This window comes from Epinephelus moara, chromosome 14 (assembly GCF_006386435.1).
Source record: "Epinephelus moara isolate mb chromosome 14, YSFRI_EMoa_1.0, whole genome shotgun sequence".
Classification (NCBI taxonomy): domain Eukaryota; kingdom Metazoa; phylum Chordata; class Actinopteri; order Perciformes; family Serranidae; genus Epinephelus; species Epinephelus moara.
Genome location: NC_065519.1, coordinates 34,652,813 through 34,670,066, shown reverse-complemented (window position 1 = coordinate 34,670,066; position 17,254 = coordinate 34,652,813). Strand labels below are relative to the sequence as shown.

At 41.8% G+C, this 17,254-nt stretch overlaps 1 protein-coding gene across 2 annotated transcripts; it reads right to left on the bottom strand.

Annotated features, from left to right (window-relative positions):
* Positions 1 to 257: 257 nt before the first annotated feature.
* Positions 258 to 16,994, bottom strand: iars2 (isoleucyl-tRNA synthetase 2, mitochondrial). Of its 2 annotated transcripts, XM_050061348.1 has the most exons (24): positions 16,572 to 16,994; positions 16,078 to 16,200; positions 15,763 to 15,916; positions 15,537 to 15,685; positions 15,231 to 15,280; positions 14,990 to 15,096; positions 14,786 to 14,873; positions 12,657 to 12,772; positions 12,370 to 12,539; positions 12,040 to 12,130; positions 11,741 to 11,892; positions 11,393 to 11,553; positions 11,173 to 11,275; positions 10,596 to 10,689; positions 7,925 to 8,005; positions 7,017 to 7,125; positions 4,439 to 4,541; positions 4,033 to 4,155; positions 3,819 to 3,950; positions 3,607 to 3,713; positions 3,317 to 3,462; positions 3,035 to 3,225; positions 2,240 to 2,384; positions 258 to 1,119 (listed from the first exon to the last, which is right to left on the bottom strand). In XM_050061348.1, exons 1-24 carry the CDS (start codon positions 16,836 to 16,838, stop codon positions 974 to 976), a joined length of 3,108 nt encoding a protein of 1,035 aa, XP_049917305.1. In that variant the 5' UTR covers positions 16,839 to 16,994; the 3' UTR covers positions 258 to 973. The 2 variants fall into 2 exon arrangements, with proteins under 2 accessions (XP_049917305.1, XP_049917306.1); XM_050061349.1 differs by lacking the exon at positions 7,925 to 8,005.
* Between the last annotated feature and the right edge of the window lie 260 nt (positions 16,995 to 17,254).

Here is a 17,254-nt window from a genome sequence, read left to right as displayed (position 1 = left end):
TCTGATCAGTCAGTGTGTTGGTGTCCTAACTGTGCCATATCAGCGTTCTGTTTGACATTTGTCCTTCCTCTTTCACTTTCCCCGCTCATGGACAAGAGATGTATCATAAAGAAATATGGACCTTATTTTTATTTATATATGCAGACAGTACTGTACTAGCTGTGCCTGTACGCCTCCTATTCTGTAGTCCACTGTGCAGAATAAAGAGGTTTCTCAAAAGCTTGACATAATGCTTACCTGTTCAATCCCACTGACACTTAGAGATAAAACTCCGTTTATTTATAATTTAGAGATTTCTTTCATACACTTTCAACTTTATGGGAAAGTTTACAATGAACAGGATTTATTATACAAAGGTAAGCACTCACAAGAACTTACCTACACCCGGTACAAATTCTCTACTGTTGTCACACAGTGACACTCATCGCAAATAATTCCTTTTTCACGTATTTACACATTTTAAAAAAAACACACAATCCCCCTGAATGGCATCCCTCCCAGACTGAAAATACAAGTCAGTATCATCAGTTTCCATCTTTACATACAAGAAACAACTGTGCTCATGCTTTATCAGATTGCTTCATGGACAAGATCACATGTATAACCAGCACATTCATGCCACAGCCAAGTGATCAAGGCTGACGCAAACATTTTGGTTTTAGAGTTCACACCCTGCTGTTATAGAAAAGTGTGTAAGTGCATTTACAGTGAAGCCCGAAGCACATTTAGCGACAGTATGCTTTGTTATCTGCTATTAAGCCGTTCTTTCCCAAAGCCATGCTGCAGGTTCTTGTAACTAGCAGCTGACAAAATCAAGGAAAACCAGAGTGAGGCAACAGCTGATGTAGAGTCAGTTTGAAATCTCTCAGCTAATGGCAACAGGGATTGTAAAACCTGGTCTCTATTCAGCCCTTAAGAGGAGCTGCACCCAAAGCAAGGGAACAAAACGGTGTTTGTCAGGATGTGTGGCCCGTCAGTGTGCCTGTGAAATGATGGTCTGGCAACGCGGGCACAGGCAGTCTGCTGACTCTGCGGTGTAGCGGCGGCAGCGCGGACACCGGGCAGCAGAAGTGGGCACCACTGCTATACTGTAGGCACTGTCCTCACGGATAACACCACCTGGAAGAAGAGATGCATAGACACACATAATGAGCATATTAGGAGTCATCACTTATTCACATTTTGTCTACAACAGTAAAGACCTTATTCACTGCAGACCTTTTGGATAGCCTGTATCATGAAGCTCGCTATTACTGTGGGTTTACCAGTCAGCTTGTTAATGTGAAGCCAGCAACATAATCAGTGTTTGACTTCAGAACAGGTTGTTTTTTTCATTTGTGATGTAGGGAAAAAAATTTGCCAAAAAAAATCTGTGAAAACAGGCGGAACAAAAAGTTTTGTCAGCTATTTTTCTTTGTCAGAATAACTTTATGTGTTTGTTGTTGTAGTAACTATTTCAACCACATGAAGTGCACAAATACCCCATGTTCTAAATGTGACCAAAAGCATTAATGTCTTGCAGGTGAGTTTTAACTTCTCCATGCACCCCTTGTGTTTTTCACAGATGATTTTCTTGAAGAATTTTTAAGAGGGTTTTTTTGGCCAGAAAGCTTTCCTAGTGGAGTTCATTCATTCATTATATGAAATGGTGATACCTGCAGGATAATTTGTTTTAAGTATCTATATCATATAATGTAATCCCAAAACTATAATAGAATAAAAATCTGTGCAAAACAAGAGGAATAATTTTCGAGTATCCAAAGTGCGGAGGCTATGAATAAATGTAGGCCTTTTAAATGTGGTTTTCAACATGTTCAGGAGTCTATCCGGTAAAATTAGTGGGGGGTTTTTGTGATAAACAAAGTGATATGAATATGAATCAATATTATGAACACTTAAAGTAAGGCTCTTCATGCTGCCAAAGTAGAAAAGATGAGAACAGATTTAAAAAGGCCTGAAACCAATGCCTCATAAGGTCTTTCTGGGCAAAGTGTTGCACTAATAATTTACTAACAATGTGTTCCCCATGTCTAATAATAGCATTGACAATGGCTTTGTTCCATTTAGGTGTGCCACTATTCAAGTAAAGCAGCAGACACAGTGTCATTACACCTGTGTTTGAAGGGTGGAAATGTGTGCTGTGAAAAAGGTCTACTATGACATGAGACAAACTCTACTGCTTTCCCCAATTTTCACTGATTAATCTCTGCGCCACCATCTCAGTGTTGACGTTCCTCACCCTCCAGGTTGATGAGGAAGGTGCCGTGGCTCAGCACGGCATCTGGGGGCAGATCTCGGGGTAGCTGACCAGTCAGGTTGACCCGTGCTACCATCATCAGCTCAGCCAGCTGGGAGGAGGTGGAGGAGGGTTCCTCTTGGAGAGACTGGGAGTGAAACAGAGGAAGAAATGAGTTTGTATTTATACATCTTTTATATAGTGGAAAACTACGTCACACCTCTTATAAAGTGATACAGTAAATGCCAGTTCAGGTATCAGTGTAGTGTTATTTAGGCAAACAACACAGTACAGATGAACTTAGCAACCCATGTAGTTAGTTCATTTCTATCATATTTCATCATACTGTATATATAATATTATGTATATGTGTGCATGACTTTAGCACTCACGCCTTGCCTTAACTTTCTATATTTAATTAAAAAAGGAGCTCTGAATACTATCACTGCTGTATACTTTCATTTGGTTATAAGGAAACTGATTTTCAACCAGCTCTGTGTAATCGCATTGTGTCCAGATCTACAGTGTTTGGTGTCCCCCTGTGCAGACAGCGTCCAGAGCTTCCCACTCATTTGCCGTTAAGCTTTGGCCAGTGGATGGGTAGGGAGTTCCGGGCACTGGTGGCACGGGGGAAAGCAAAACACTGTTGATCTGTACATACTGCAATGACACAGAGCTGGTGGAAAATCAGCGGATTCCCTTTCCCTCCCATCAGGCACAGTTCATTGCCACTGTCTTCTGTGAACTCTCTTGCATTCATTTCAACCATGTGGCATGTGCTGACAACATTCAATTTACCTCCATGAGTTCAAACAGCAAACAGGGTTCAATGGCAATGGTGAGGTCGTACTGAGCTGCATTTTTGCCTGGAATGGAGGACAGGAAGGAGTCCCTGATGGCACACGCCCCCTCCACTGCCTCCTCCAGTCCTGGTCTCCGCCACACAGAACTGCTTTTGACCCATCCGCTCTTAAATAATGTCTCCCCTTCTGCAGAAACAATTTATGAAAACTCCTGTTAGCAAGCAAACACAAAATAGAAACAGGGACTGTGTCACAACACAAACCAACAGACACATACTGTCATGTCCTGGTGCATGTAGGTAGACCTCTTCAGCTAAATGTGGCAGGACAGGAGCTATAGATCTGGTCACTCCATCCAGAATTTCTTCTAAAACAGTCTGACATGATCTTCTGCCCAACGAGTCCTCAGCATCACAGTACAACCTGATAGAAAGAGGCAGAAATAAAGGAACAGATGGAGGGAAGGACAGAGAGAGATGTGTGAGTTTCAAAGATACTTAAGGCAAAGTAAAGCCATTGGAAGAGTACAAGCTGCACAAGCACATTTAGCCTCCTTCAACTCTTTACCTGTCTTTGATGATGCTGAAATAAAAGCTGGAAAGGTCTCTGGTTATGAAGGCTTGGAGGACACGGATGGCCCTGCCAGCATCAAACTCACTGTAGGCGTCTGTCACCTGCAGGCAGACACACACACACACTTCAGTGGCTTTCACAAGCACCATCATTTCTGCTGGCAGTTGAAAATGTGTGGACTTAACAAGCTATACACCTAAACACACCTTGATGCTGTACTCGCGAAGAAGGTGCAGCATGTACTGATCAATGTAGTGCATCTCTTTGGGGTCCACAGCCTGCACGCGTGGGTCGAAGCCCTGCACGTTGCCGAGCAGGAACTTCAGAGTGTTCCTCAGCTGGGAGAGAAATAGGAAAGCAGTGAGTATGACTCGTAGAAAATGTCCAGCCACATGTACCGTGCCCGTACTGCACCTGTACCTTGTTGATGCTGTCTCTGGCTGAGTTGAGTACAGTTGGTCCGATCTGAACCTCAGAGAAGACATTTGATTCTGCCACCCACCAGCGCAGCACATCTGCCCCATAAGCTGGCATACTGGGATCCTGAAAAGGACGAGATGTGAGAAAGAGTATGAAGGAGACACAAAAAGTTGTCAGTAACAAGACTTAATATTCAAATGAAGGAATCGAGGTCATCTTTAAGAGGGTTTTAGTGATCCCTTATAAGGGTCTGGTCACTCCAATCACTACTTACTACTTTCACCTTAATGTTTCTAACATTATAGATAGCATTATATGATCACTCTAAGAACAAAACCAAACCTTATTAAAATCAGAAGAGCAACAAGTCGTTGGGGCTTTTTCGCCATCTCTCCCCTGACCTTACCTTCCCTCCATTAATGACCTCATCAGGATCCACAACGTTGCCCAGAGACTTGGACATCTTCTCTCCTTTCTCACCGACAGCAAAGCCGTGGACCACCAGAGACCTACACACACAAACACACAACATTAATGTCAATCGACAAAATGAGGATACTGCATTGATATAATTTAACCATGCGTGTGAATGAATTTTAGAATTGCAAACATGATTCTGGCCTACAAATGTTATCTTTAATATTTTTATTGGTGTAGCATATTTTTTGTAAGCACAAAAAAAGTATATGTTTTATTTGGTACATTACAAAATTAAGGTGTGGGGTTTTAGAGAAGCAGGAGTTTAGTAGGAAAGTGGAGTCTACCTTTTAAAGAAACTATGCCATAAAAATATCATTGAAAAGCATAGCATAGTGTGCCATAAAAATGTCATAACAAGGTCTTAAAATATCATGGTAGAGTATGTCTTAAAAATGTCATTAAAAATCATTAATAAGTCATAGTATAGTATCTCATAAAAGAAGTCATTTAAAATATCATTTAAAGTCTAATGGAGAAACTGACACACATACTGAGACTACAAGAAGCACAACTAGAAAGAAAATGGGAAAAATGGACTCTATACAAGATTCAAAAAACCACACTGGACTGGAATAATAATCAAAAGATACACTAATCCTTAAGGATGTAAAAATGTGTGTTTACCCAAGCAGTTTTTGTTTCTTTAGCTCTTATTATTTTTCAATTATTTTATTTTACTGTTGTAAACTGACACGTCAGTTGTTTTAATTAAGATTTTTAAGTAAAAAAATTTTTTGTTTTATTATTTTAAGTCATAGTATAGTATGTCTGAAAAATGTCATAGAGTAAGTATGTCATTTTAAAAAAGTCATATAAAAAAATCATTTAAAAGTCATTGTATAGTATGTCTTAAAAATGTCATTAAAAAAATCATTAAATTGTTATAGTATAATATGTCTGAAAAATTTTATTATATAGTGCCATAAAAAAGCCATTTTAAAACAATCATTGAAAAGTCAGTGCTGAATGTCTTAAAAAAAATGTTAAAAAATTATTTATAAAGTCATAGTATTAAATGTCTTAAAAACATCATAGTAAAGAGTGTCATAAAAGAAGTCATTCCATTAAAAAGAGTCATAATACTGATTGTCCTAAAAATGTCATTTTAAAAAAATCATTAAAAAGTAATAGTTTAGTTTATCTTGAAATTGTATAAAGTTGCATTATGGGAAATGTAGGATTAGGTGTTTTTGGAGCTTGGCCTGTACTAGAGACCCAAACTCAGAATATGTCGTTCTCTGCTGCTTCAGTTTTAACCATTTTTTAAATCAGTCTCTTGTGAGACCCAACTTTAGAAAAGTGAAATAATAAATTATTGGAGTCACCCATGAAACATTAAGGAGCTACAACCATACGAAGTGTATGACTTTTTTGTCCTTGACATTTAAAGTTATAGTTGGTAATCCTGTTCAGAAACACTTTTTGTTATACTGGGTGAAATGGTCCTTCCATCCTGAGAGTAGTCAATACATAATGAAAAAAATCCGACCTCTGTAGCAGCTGCAGGCCTGTAAAAACTCTGACCAATCCCTGCCATTCGGTGCGAATGGAAAGAACCAATCAGATGCCTTCATGTCTCGTCCTGCCCGAGCCCCCCTCCGTCCCTCCCTCCCTCCCTCCTCCCTGCGTGCACTCATCACGTGTCACCGTTGCCGGAAATATTCAGCACACTCCTCAGCAGAAATACCAAGTTAGCAGGAGTTTGCTGAACAGTGGCAGAGAAAATACAGCCAAAAGTACCACTTCCAGTGTTACTTGTAATGGCTCACCCCGCTAAACAGGCTGAGAAGAGAAAGGCAGAGGCAGAAAAGGCTGCGACGAAAAAGTCTTTGGATAAAGTGAGAGGACAAACCAGACATCAACAGCAGTCCAGCTTTTGAACGGTGGAGACAACTGAGGGAGCTGAAGGGCCTGAAAAGTGATGCAGAGGTTGCTGTCTTTTTGTTGGACAGGTAATTATTTGTTTGCTTCGGGGGGATTTGTTATTTTACTAGGTAATTATTTGTTTGCTTCGGGGGGATTTGTTATTTTACTCAGCTCTCCTCTGCCCTGCTGACTTCTACTGCAGTACAGGATGCGCGTTCAAGTTTGTGGGGCTGTGGCTTTGGACGGAGCACTGACGGGAGGGGGAGGAGGGGGTGGAGCTGAGAGGAGGTGCCGCTTTCAAATCTTGCTAGCTCTCCAACATTACCAACTATAGCTTTAAGTAAAGGTTTCTTTTTTTGAATTAACTAAATTAATTTCAGTAACTCTAAACGGAGAAACTCTTGGATGATAAGAGTCACCATCAATTATACCAGGTCTCTGTAGGCTTGCCACAGCAATGTCTACTAGATGCTTAATTTATTCAAACACCATTTATTCATGTTTGAAAAATGTGTATCCACTAGATTACCATTGTTTTTCTTGCAATAAAATTTACAATTACAATAACATTTTTCTGTGTATCTGGATTACACAATAATTTACAGTAACACACTACAGTGGGGGGATGGGGCACTCACTTGTAAGGCGCCTTGTTCCTGGCGGCTACGCTGGTGAGCAGTGAGGACTGGAACCATCCTCCAATCTGGTCCTTCCCTTCCACATATGCATCTGCCCTGGGGTCTGACTCTGGAGGAGGAGTGGAGGAAAGAGGGGTAAACCAGTTATTTCTACACTCACACATCCCCCAAAACTAAACAAAATAGTTAATGAATGTGAAGACTGTCCCAGAGGAGAAAAATGTCTGGAACAGAGAAGAGAGACCAGCCAGTGTTAGTGAGGAAATTCAACAATTTATCATGTGCAAAGACCGAAATTAAGGTTGACCATTGCTGTAGACTCAGTTAACATGCCTTTTCTACACAGCCAAGAACAGCAAGATGGTTACATATTTTACAGAGAGAGCTTTCTGACAGACAGGTGTTGCATCCTGGCATCAAAGGCACAAAGAACTTTCAGCCTCATCCATCGCTGTCCTGGATCAATCCACAGACAAAACAAATAGGAAAGAACTGCAGAGTTAAGCCATTCCTGGAAAAAGAAACAAACTGCCAGAGAGTAAGAGAGGAGGTTAAGAGGGAGGGGTTGAGATTCATGCTCTTGGAGATTCGTGAAATCCCCTTCTTCCACATTTGGTATTCATAAATACTCCTCAGAGCACATTCAAATGCACTATAAGGAGTATTCATCAATTTGAGTTAGATGAGAAAGTCTGTTTTCAGTATTTAGACACTGGAGAAGTTGTTCAGTGATAGAGTGATGACGAGAGATGCTCATCTGGCATGTAACACGTCTTGGTATTAAAAGACATTTACAAGCAGACTGAGACAACAGGAGCAAAAGCCTGAGAAACAAAGTCAGAGAGGACCAAAGACACATTGGCAGACAGAGGCAGCTGTGTTGGCCCGTAAGTGGATGATCAAACAACCTGTGACCAGAGGTTTGCGAAGTGGAGCAGGGAGCCAGCTGAGACGTGACTCAGGCTCCTCAGCGTCTCCTTCCATTTCCTCTAAAAATGAAAACACAACCAAACAGCAACATTGAACAGGTCCATCTTAGCAAGTCAGCTGGTTTTTGGCTCTGATTCACAAGCAAACAAATGTATGGAATCCCTGAGAGGCAAATGAGGGGGAAAAGAATCTGTCTGATTCTAAGTCTGATGTAAACTGTTGTTGCTCCTGTGTTTATGGCTCATGAACAAGCATAAAACAGGTTTTGCCAGCTAAGAAAAAAATGCACGGGTCATTTATCTGAGTTACTTTCCCCCCCTTTTCTTTCATCCATGAAAACACATAAAAAGAGTTTGCGGGTGAAAAAACAAATTTTTGGCAGGACCTTTTTTGTACACAATGTACTTATATCGGGTGGTAGCAAGTTACCTTGTGTTTAGAGTACATGAAAAAATTAAAACTCACCTGGAAGATAACATGAATACTTTTAGTCCTATTTAGAACAGGTAGGCAGTGGTACGCTTTGGCCTCTTGTGGCCAAAATGAGAAATACAACAACACAAAACACAACCAAAAAAAAAAAAAAAAAAAAAATACAAATTTTCAAAAAAAAAAAATCACCCGGCAATTTTCTTTTTCACCTATTTTCAAAAAAGTGTATTAGTAATATAGAAAGATTATCCTGCAAAGCCTTTTTTCTCTCATTTAAAAGTAATAAAGAAGAGAGAAATTAATTTACTGTAGATAAGCCATAGAAAATTAATCACCACAATTTTTTACTTATTTGCCTCTCTGGGCTTCCGTACAAGTGACATCTTCATATGAGTCATTTTAAGAATTATGTGTTATGGTCAGCCAGTAGTGGAATGGCTGACCATAACACAAAATTATGAAAATTATTTGCCATCCATAAAGCCACAACACTGGCATGGCTAAAAAAAAGTAGCAGTTGTGTCTAGAAAACTCCACAACACAAGTGAACGTGAGTAAATTCTTCACAATTTGCTTCAGTGTTTATACGGCTCCTAGACAGACTAAGTTGTTGAGAGGAACAGTTTCTGCTGTAGAAAAAAACAAGAATTACCGCCTCATGGTTGTATGCCTGCATGCACTGGTTAAGATTCTCTTACGGTTTAGATCCATGTGTGAAAACATGAATGCTTCACACACATCTTCCCCCCGGTGGCACAGAAGATCTACACAATCAGCAGTTTCAAGATGGGCACCCAAGATTAGTGTCACCAATTCAGTATCTGATCAAATGTCTCCCCTTCTGTTCCTGAGATATGATGTCAAATAATATTCAGAAAGGGTTTTTGCAGAGCATTATGACGTCACAGTGAAGTTGACCTTTGACCTTTTAGATATAAAATGTCATCACTTCTTCATTTTATCCTGTTAGACATTTGTGTGATATGTTGTTATTATTAGCGATTTATTCTTGAGTTATGGCCTAAAACATGTTTTGTAAGGTCACAATGACCTTGACCTTTGACCAACAAAATGTAGTAATTTCATGCTTCAGTCCAGGTGGACGTTTGTGCCACATTTGAGGAAATTCCCTTAAGGCCTTCTTGACATACCGCACTCACAAGCATAAAACAGATGCGAGGTCACAGTTGCCTTTGACTGTCAACCCAAAAAGATCAATTCAGTTCATTGTTGAATCCAAGTGGACGTTTGTGCCAAATTTGAAAGGAAAAAAAATCCTAAGTTGTTCTTGAGATATCACATTAATAAGAATGAGACAGTTGAGATCACACTGACCTAGACCTTTGACCATAATCAGTTCTGTATTGAGTCCAAGTGGATGTTTGTGCCAAATTTGAAGAAATTCCCTCCAGGTGTTCTTGACATGTTGTGTTTACGAAAATGGGACAGGCAGATGGACTGACAGACAGACAACCCAAAAAACACAGTGCCTCCAGCCACGGCTATCACCTTCGCAAGACAATAAAATCCCATGCTCTTCTTCCTATACTGGTACACTCTTTGCATGGAGGACTCACTGCTAGATTAGGTTAAAGTGGACACCTCTGGCAGTGTACCTGCAATTTAAATTTGCTCTACAAATGTTGAGTTACAGACACCTAACACAGTGACCCTGGTGTGGCTGCACTGCCTTTTAATCCATATTTGTGGTCAGCAAACTCCTGCTTTTGTTTACAATACACTTTGTAAGGCAGCTTCATTAGTGTACTGTGTACGGAAAGTGTAAGCCGCTTTCTCTACAATAAAACTAATGAGAGGAGAGGTGCTTAAAGGCACTCTGACAGCTGGCAGTGAGCTGAAGAATTAACTGCTGCTACCCTGAGGACAACAGTGATAAGTGTCAATGGAGAGAAAGAAGGCTGAAGGAGCAAACTTATCAATGTACAATATCAACTGTCTCACAGATAATGAAAACAGGATTCAAAAAGCATATGTTTTTATACAAGTAATCAGCAGGCAAAGCATTTGCAACTATGGACAGCAATTTTCCAACAATCACATCTTCTCTGATAGGGTCTAAGATTATCGATACTAGAAAGGAAAACTTGTAGTGTTCATCAGAATTTACAGTATTTCACAGATGCTGATTTCCACAAAATTAACTAAATCTGTTTATACTTATTATGATCTGCTTAACAGGAAAGATTTCAGATGTACCTTCTAGTACAGCAGCCCATGAAGCTCCGCTGTCAAACCAGATGTCTAGGACGTCTTCTCCACGAATGTAGTCAGTAACTGGACCGGCTTTACTCTGATAGAGAGACACACGCACACACAAGGAAATAGCTGTGAACAAGAGGTGATTCATCAGTTGGCCAACAGAAAACTAATGACAACATTTCAGTTGAGGCAGCTGTGGCTCAGAAGGTAGAGCGGGCGGGTCGTCCGCTAATCGGAAGATTGGCGGTTCGATCCCCAGCACCTCCAGTCCGCATGTCAAAGTGTCCTTGGGCAAGATACTGAACCCCAAATTGCTCCCAGTGTTGTTCCATCTGTATGTGAGTGCATGTGAATGGTTACTGAGTAGCAGGTGGCACCTCGTATGGTAGCCTCGGCCACCGGTGTGTGAACGTGACATGTAGTGTAAAGCGCTTTGAGGGGTCAGAAGACTGGAAAAGTGCTAATAATAATCACGTTAAACGCTTCATTGATGACTTTTTTCACCACTAGGGGGCAGTAGAACTTTCCTCACTTAATGTCACCCTCACATACACACTGACACACACTCACTCACCTTCTTGAGCACCTCGTTTGGCAGCAAAGTCTCTATAGGAAGCTCCCACCAACAGTCACTGCCCTTTTCTTTGAAGAGATTTGCTATATGGGACACTGTGTGTCTGCAGAGACATAAGAAAGGTTTAGTAATAATAATAGTGTGACTGTGCGTGTATTTGTGTGTATCCAAGCATGTGTACAAGCCAGTTTATCTGCATGTGTGTTGTGTATCAGCTTACTTGTTGAGCAGAGCCTCTCCAGTCTCTTTGTGGTAGAAGACTGGGATTGGGACGCCCCAGCTTCGCTGTCTGGAGATGCACCAGTACGTCCGTTTGTCCAGCATGGCCAAGAGACCAGCCCTCGCCGACTCTGGCAAAATGCGCACTTTCTGCAGTGCCTCCTGCACAAACACAAACACACAAAGAGGTTTGTTTTCCTTTAGAACAAACTATAAATGTGAAGTGAGTCCCGTCCTAGTGAGGCACAATGCTTCACTCTATGTGCACCAGAAACAGACTATTTTCCCAGCAAATTAAACAGGAGCTCAACAAAAACTAGCCTGACCGTAACATGTTTTCCAGCGTTACCTTGGCTTTGTCTTTAAGCGACGCCGTGTTGATAAACCACTGTTTACTGGGCCTGATGACGATGGGCTGCTTCGTCCTCCAGTCGTACGGGTAACTGTGGACACACTGCTCCTCCTTCACCAGAGCCCCACACTCCTTCAGCATGGAAATCACTAACACACAACGGCAGACCATTCCACAAACACAAAGAGAAAGACAAAGATATGAAAAACAACACACACACACACACACACACACACACATCCACATGGGCTAAGAAAGTGTATTACTGTGCCGGCTTTTCATATATTATGCTGTACCTTTGTCAGTGCCCTCACTCATCACAGACAGATTCTGCAGCTCAGGGCCGGCCAGCTCAGTGAACTTTCCATCTTCATCCACCATACACTCCTTTGGTAGAAGAGAAACATACACACAATTACACAGAGGCACACAGCATGTTGAACCACAACAGGTCAGCTATGTTTTGCTTTTCTCCTCAAGAAGTGACTAAAACAATCAATGGATCAAAACTGTTGTTCATAACGTTTCTGTTGACACTGTGATGTTTAAAAAAGACATTGAATTGCAAAGTTCAAACAAGTTTTTCTCAATTCACTAAAGGTGGACATTTTAAAAATAAAACATACCACGGACAGTTTAAACTGTGAAGCCACACTGTAATCGTCCATGCCGTGAGCTGGCGCCGTGTGGACCAATCCTGTTCCTTTTGCCATAGTCACATGATTGGCCGGCAAGAGCCGCACTTCCTTGTCAGGAATTGTGGGATGTTTGCAGATCCCACCCTCAAGCTGGGAGCCTTGAAACAGAAGGCAAAGGGAGGGGACATTAGCATGGTTATGTTTGTAACTGACAAAACACAACGTGAAGACACTGTGTGTGTGAGTGTGTGTATGTGTGTATACGTCAGCAGTACCTGTAAAGGTGCCTACACTCTCAAGCTCTGTGCCCAGCAGTGCTGCCATGCTGGCTGTGCGCTCAGTGGCCACCAACAGCAGCTGAGAGTTGTCTGCCCTTTTTACCACAGAGTACCTGCAGACAGGAAACAAGGTAGTATGACAAGACATTCATATGTCACAGACATGATCTGTAGTGTTTGTCAAAGCATTATGACATTTTACAATGAAAGCTTTGGACCACAACAACAAGTACGAACAGGAGGAACGATTACAGTGAGCAAAACTTGTTTCAGTGTCCATACAGACATCTGACAAGTGTTTTAAGACAGACTTGAAATATTTTGAACTTATTCTTTGATGTTCAAAAAACAAATATTTGGTTTTTTGAGTTGGAATTTGGAACTCTAAAATATCTACATTTGTATCTGCCTTAGAACTCCAGTACTGGTCAGACTGTAAAGACCAAACCACTATTTCATAGCTCCTAGTAATCCTCAATACAAATGTGCCTTGGGGCAGGAAACAGGGTTGATGGGAAATGTGGTTTAGGTTTAAGAGACACCAATAAATACCAACAATGTAAGGAAATGGCACATGAGTCTAAAGGACAGATGCAACAAAACATGGGAAAAGAAATGGGATTGAAATGATTGGTCATACCACCTAAAATCAATCTGCCAATATTTAAATAACTGATCACTCATTCAAGAAATTTTAAAGAAAAAGTAAAACAAATTCTCAATCAGCTTCTCAAATGTGAATATTTGCTGATTTTTTTTAACAGTTATTTAAATAGATTTGGGTTTTGGACTGTTGGTTGGACAGATGGAGACGTCTGAAGATGAACTGTGATGGACTTTTTGCCATTATTTAATAGTTTATAGACTAAATGAATAAATCAATTTATCTGGAAAATAATCAGCAGATTAATCAACAATGAAAAGAATCATTTGTTGCAGCCCTACAAGGGACAGTTGTGTCTTACAGGCACAGAGGACGGCTGAAGCAGATGAATGTTAAGCTTTGGTGAGGTGCAGTTTAGATTAAAGCTGGGATAGGAGGTTTTATTGTGCCGTCACTGGGCAAAAATCCCATTATACACTTTGAGCATACTATAATTAAAGTAGCCTGAGAGGACACTAGGCTTTAGCTCCTCCTCTTGCTTCTGTTCTTTAGGCTTTAGAAAATCTAGCCTGATGGGAGACTTTGGCCAGTCGCATTCATTTCATTTCTCATTTCAGAGAGAGGCCGTTCCTATTGGCTGTTCTACAAATGCAGAAGCACGTGCATGTCTCTTCAGTGAAAGCCTGATTCAATGATGGAAAATCCAGCAGAGGAAGTTGCCATTACAGCATTGGCAACAACTGCCTACACTGCAAAGCAACTCAAAAAGGAGGATGGACTTATCAAAAAAGAGACTGACAAAATGAGAAAATGTTGCAAATAGTTTACTGTTCTGCTAACCAGAGCCGCAGGCTCATGGCTACAGCTAATTCAAGTTTATGTTTATGTACCTGGCTGCTAGAGAGAGCCTCGAATCACAGTGTGTTCTCCACCTCATTCTCCGCCACTATGAACTACTTTGCTGGAAGGAAAGCAGACACCAGCTCCGGAGACAATACTTCAGTTAGTGGCTGTAGAAACTCAAATTCAGCCAGCGCTGTGGGACCAAACAGCTCCGACTGCTGGATCCGCAAACTTTCCGTTGCCGCCACTGCACAGGTTAAACCTGGGGCTGCCGCTGGGCACCAGCCTGCTGTGACACCCAGCGCTGGGGGGGTTTGCACTAGCTTAATTCAAGTTGCCACAGCTCTCCCCCCACAAAGTAGTCTATAGCTGCAGGGTGAGAGGCGGAAGGACTGCGGGGTGACTTGCTAGCGGAATCTTTTTTCATTTGTGGTCTTATAAGCAAAGAAAGAGTGGGGCAAGTAGGGACTGTGCGAATGAGCTGTGTGCAACTATACAATAAAATGAAAATACATAAATCAATGTACAGGAAACACTGGGTTAGTGTATGAAGCACTGAATATGCCTGTGGTCATCGGGTGGGAGGGGCTTTAATAAGAGCTGAGCCATGTCAGCAGAGAGTCTGAGATGTCCTATACTGGCCTCGATATAAATGTAATTTTGTGGTGTTGGTACTTACTGGGCGTTGGGCATGTAACAGACGGCCTGGTTGGTAGGAATGGTCCAAGGCTGGGTGGTCCAAACCAACACAGAGACGCCTTCCAAACCTGTTGAGGTACACAAAACATACACACATACACTGTTAGGAGATTTCTCACTGGATCATCTTTTTTTAAACTGAATTACCTGAGTGTGTGTGTGTGTGTGTGTGCATTTGTATTACCTTTTGAGGCGATCTCAGGTGGCAGTGTACTCAGGGGGAATGTGGCATAGATGGCTCTGCTCACATGCTCAGGGTTGTACTCCAACTCTGCCTCCGCTAGGGCCGTTCTATAGAGGCACAGGTACAGGATTAAAGCCGACAACAGTCTCAAAATCACTTATATACTGACTTAGAATAGAATAGATATAAAGTATTGATGATTCTATGCAGAAACGTCTACATTAGCATACTGACTCAGTACCTTGATGAAGGAGACCAGAAGACTGGTTTGTAGTCCTGGTAGATGAACCCCTGAAGAACAACAAAGAAATAATTAGTACAAAAAATTTTACACTGTCTGGGGAAAACTAATTGTATGTAACTCTACAGGCACTGAGAGGCAAAATTCTGTTTCAATTCTCTCCCTGTGCTTACTGCAGTAGTTCCTTGTTGGTTTTACACTGTTGCAGAAACTACTAATGGTACTATTTGCTTTAATAGATATTGAGGCTTTCAGTCTGGACAGAGACACCAAACAGTGTTCGCTGAATAGCACATTATTGCCCACCTTGTTGTGCATCTCTTGGAAGACTTTCAGCTGAGCAGCCTCATAGGCTCCATCGTATGTGTAGTAGCACTGGTCCCAGTCAGCCATCACACCCCAGCGCTGGAAAGCAGCTCTCTGACGAGCTATGGCGCCCTCTGCAAACTCCCGTGCTGGATGGGATAAAAACATTACAGCAGGTGCAAATCTAATAACAGTCATGCTCATCCAGTGTTCTGACAGTCGTTACCTTTCTTTCTGATCTGTAGCGGAGTGAGGCCGCTGGTCCCCAGATCCCCCAGAGCCTTCAGCTCAATGGGCAGGCCGTGACAGTCCCATCCTGGGATGTAATGGACCTGCCGCCCCCTCAGCATCTCAAATCGGTTACGGATGTCTTTCAAAATCTGGACCAAACAGTGATTTGAATGATTATTTTGTAACAGAAAGATTAGAACCTTTACAACAGTGACGAAATGGCACTGCAGATGTTGTTTATTATTTGTTATAATGCACCATAACAGTAAGAAATAACTGAAAAATGACAAGCACACAGTTAACTCATCACCTTATTGAGTGCATGTCCCACGTGAGGGTCTCCATTGGCATATGGGGGTCCATCATGTAGGCAGAATTCCTTCTTGGCCTTCCTCTCTCTTTGCCAGGAGTACAATTCTGCAAACCCGCACTCCTGCAAAAGTACCAGTGCTTATCCATGAGATACTGCAGATAGTTACATTTGCTTTGTGCAAATCTAATGCACAAACACAAACACCTACAGGGAGATAGGTCACTTAGTGTGTCACCAAACCTAAGTCAAGCCACAGTGATCCTTCAGACATTTACAATCTGCATAATCCAGAGAGGTACTTGTCTGTTTTACACAGAGGAGGAATAGCTGACTCACCAAGCATCTAAAGCATGCAGTACTGAAAGAATGAACCCTAATGACGTGTAGAAGATTTAAAGTTATGTGTTACAATGTGTCCAGCTGTCAACGAGCAGTGGGAAATAAACTTGACATCTGGAATGGAGGGGGTCAGCCTCTATAAATCGTAGTACCTGTTGTATCTTTATCTCTCGGTCCAGCAGCTTCTGTCCACTTAGTTTCATTGGGAACTTAGTCCGGGGAAGGAGCACAGTGTCTCGGTACAGTCCCTGACCATTGCCGGCCTCTGCGGGCTGAGCGTTGCCTTCTCCTGGACTGACACCATGACAGCGGCTGGAGCTGTAGGAGAGAGCACGGTGGAGGAGGCCGCCTTCCCGGTGTGACCTCCGTCCCCATCTCGCTAGCGTCTGGCTAACTGCCGAAACCCGGCACAGCAGCATGGAGAGGCGAAGTAAGTTAACGTTAGCTCTGCGGCCGAGCAAAACCACAAACACTGAAAACTGTCGGGTTGTTTCTGTGTTGGTACAGTATGCTGTTATCGTGTTGTTATATTCCGCCCTTCGTGCAATGCTGTGTTTCTTCCGGAAGAAATTACGGCGAGGACAACTACGGCAACACAGTTTGGTCATTGGAAATCCGATTAGGTCGCATTTATAACAGTATTGTGGTGCAAGCGGTCACTGGAGGACGCTGTTTAACCATATTTGAGGGAAACGTTGCAGAAAAGTTTTGCTTGTGATTTGATAATGTTCTTTTAAGATAATTTATACGTTAAAGGGTAAGAAAAACGTTTTAAAACACAACAAACTGTTTGAGTTGTTTTACTTTGAAGGTTTTACCGGAAGTGCACGACAAT

Coding starts and splice junctions, on each gene's coding strand:
- iars2 (XM_050061348.1), bottom strand. CDS start 16,838: ATGCTGCTGTGCCGGGTTTCGGCAGTTAGCCAGACGCTAGCGAGATGG. Junction 16,201..16,571: donor GAGAGATAAAGATACAACAG/GTACTACGATTT, acceptor GTACTTTTGCAG/GAGTGCGGGTTTGCAGAATT. Junction 10,690..11,172: donor CAAACGAGGTGCTCAAGAAG/GTGAGTGAGTGT, acceptor TCTCTCTATCAG/AGTAAAGCCGGTCCAGTTAC.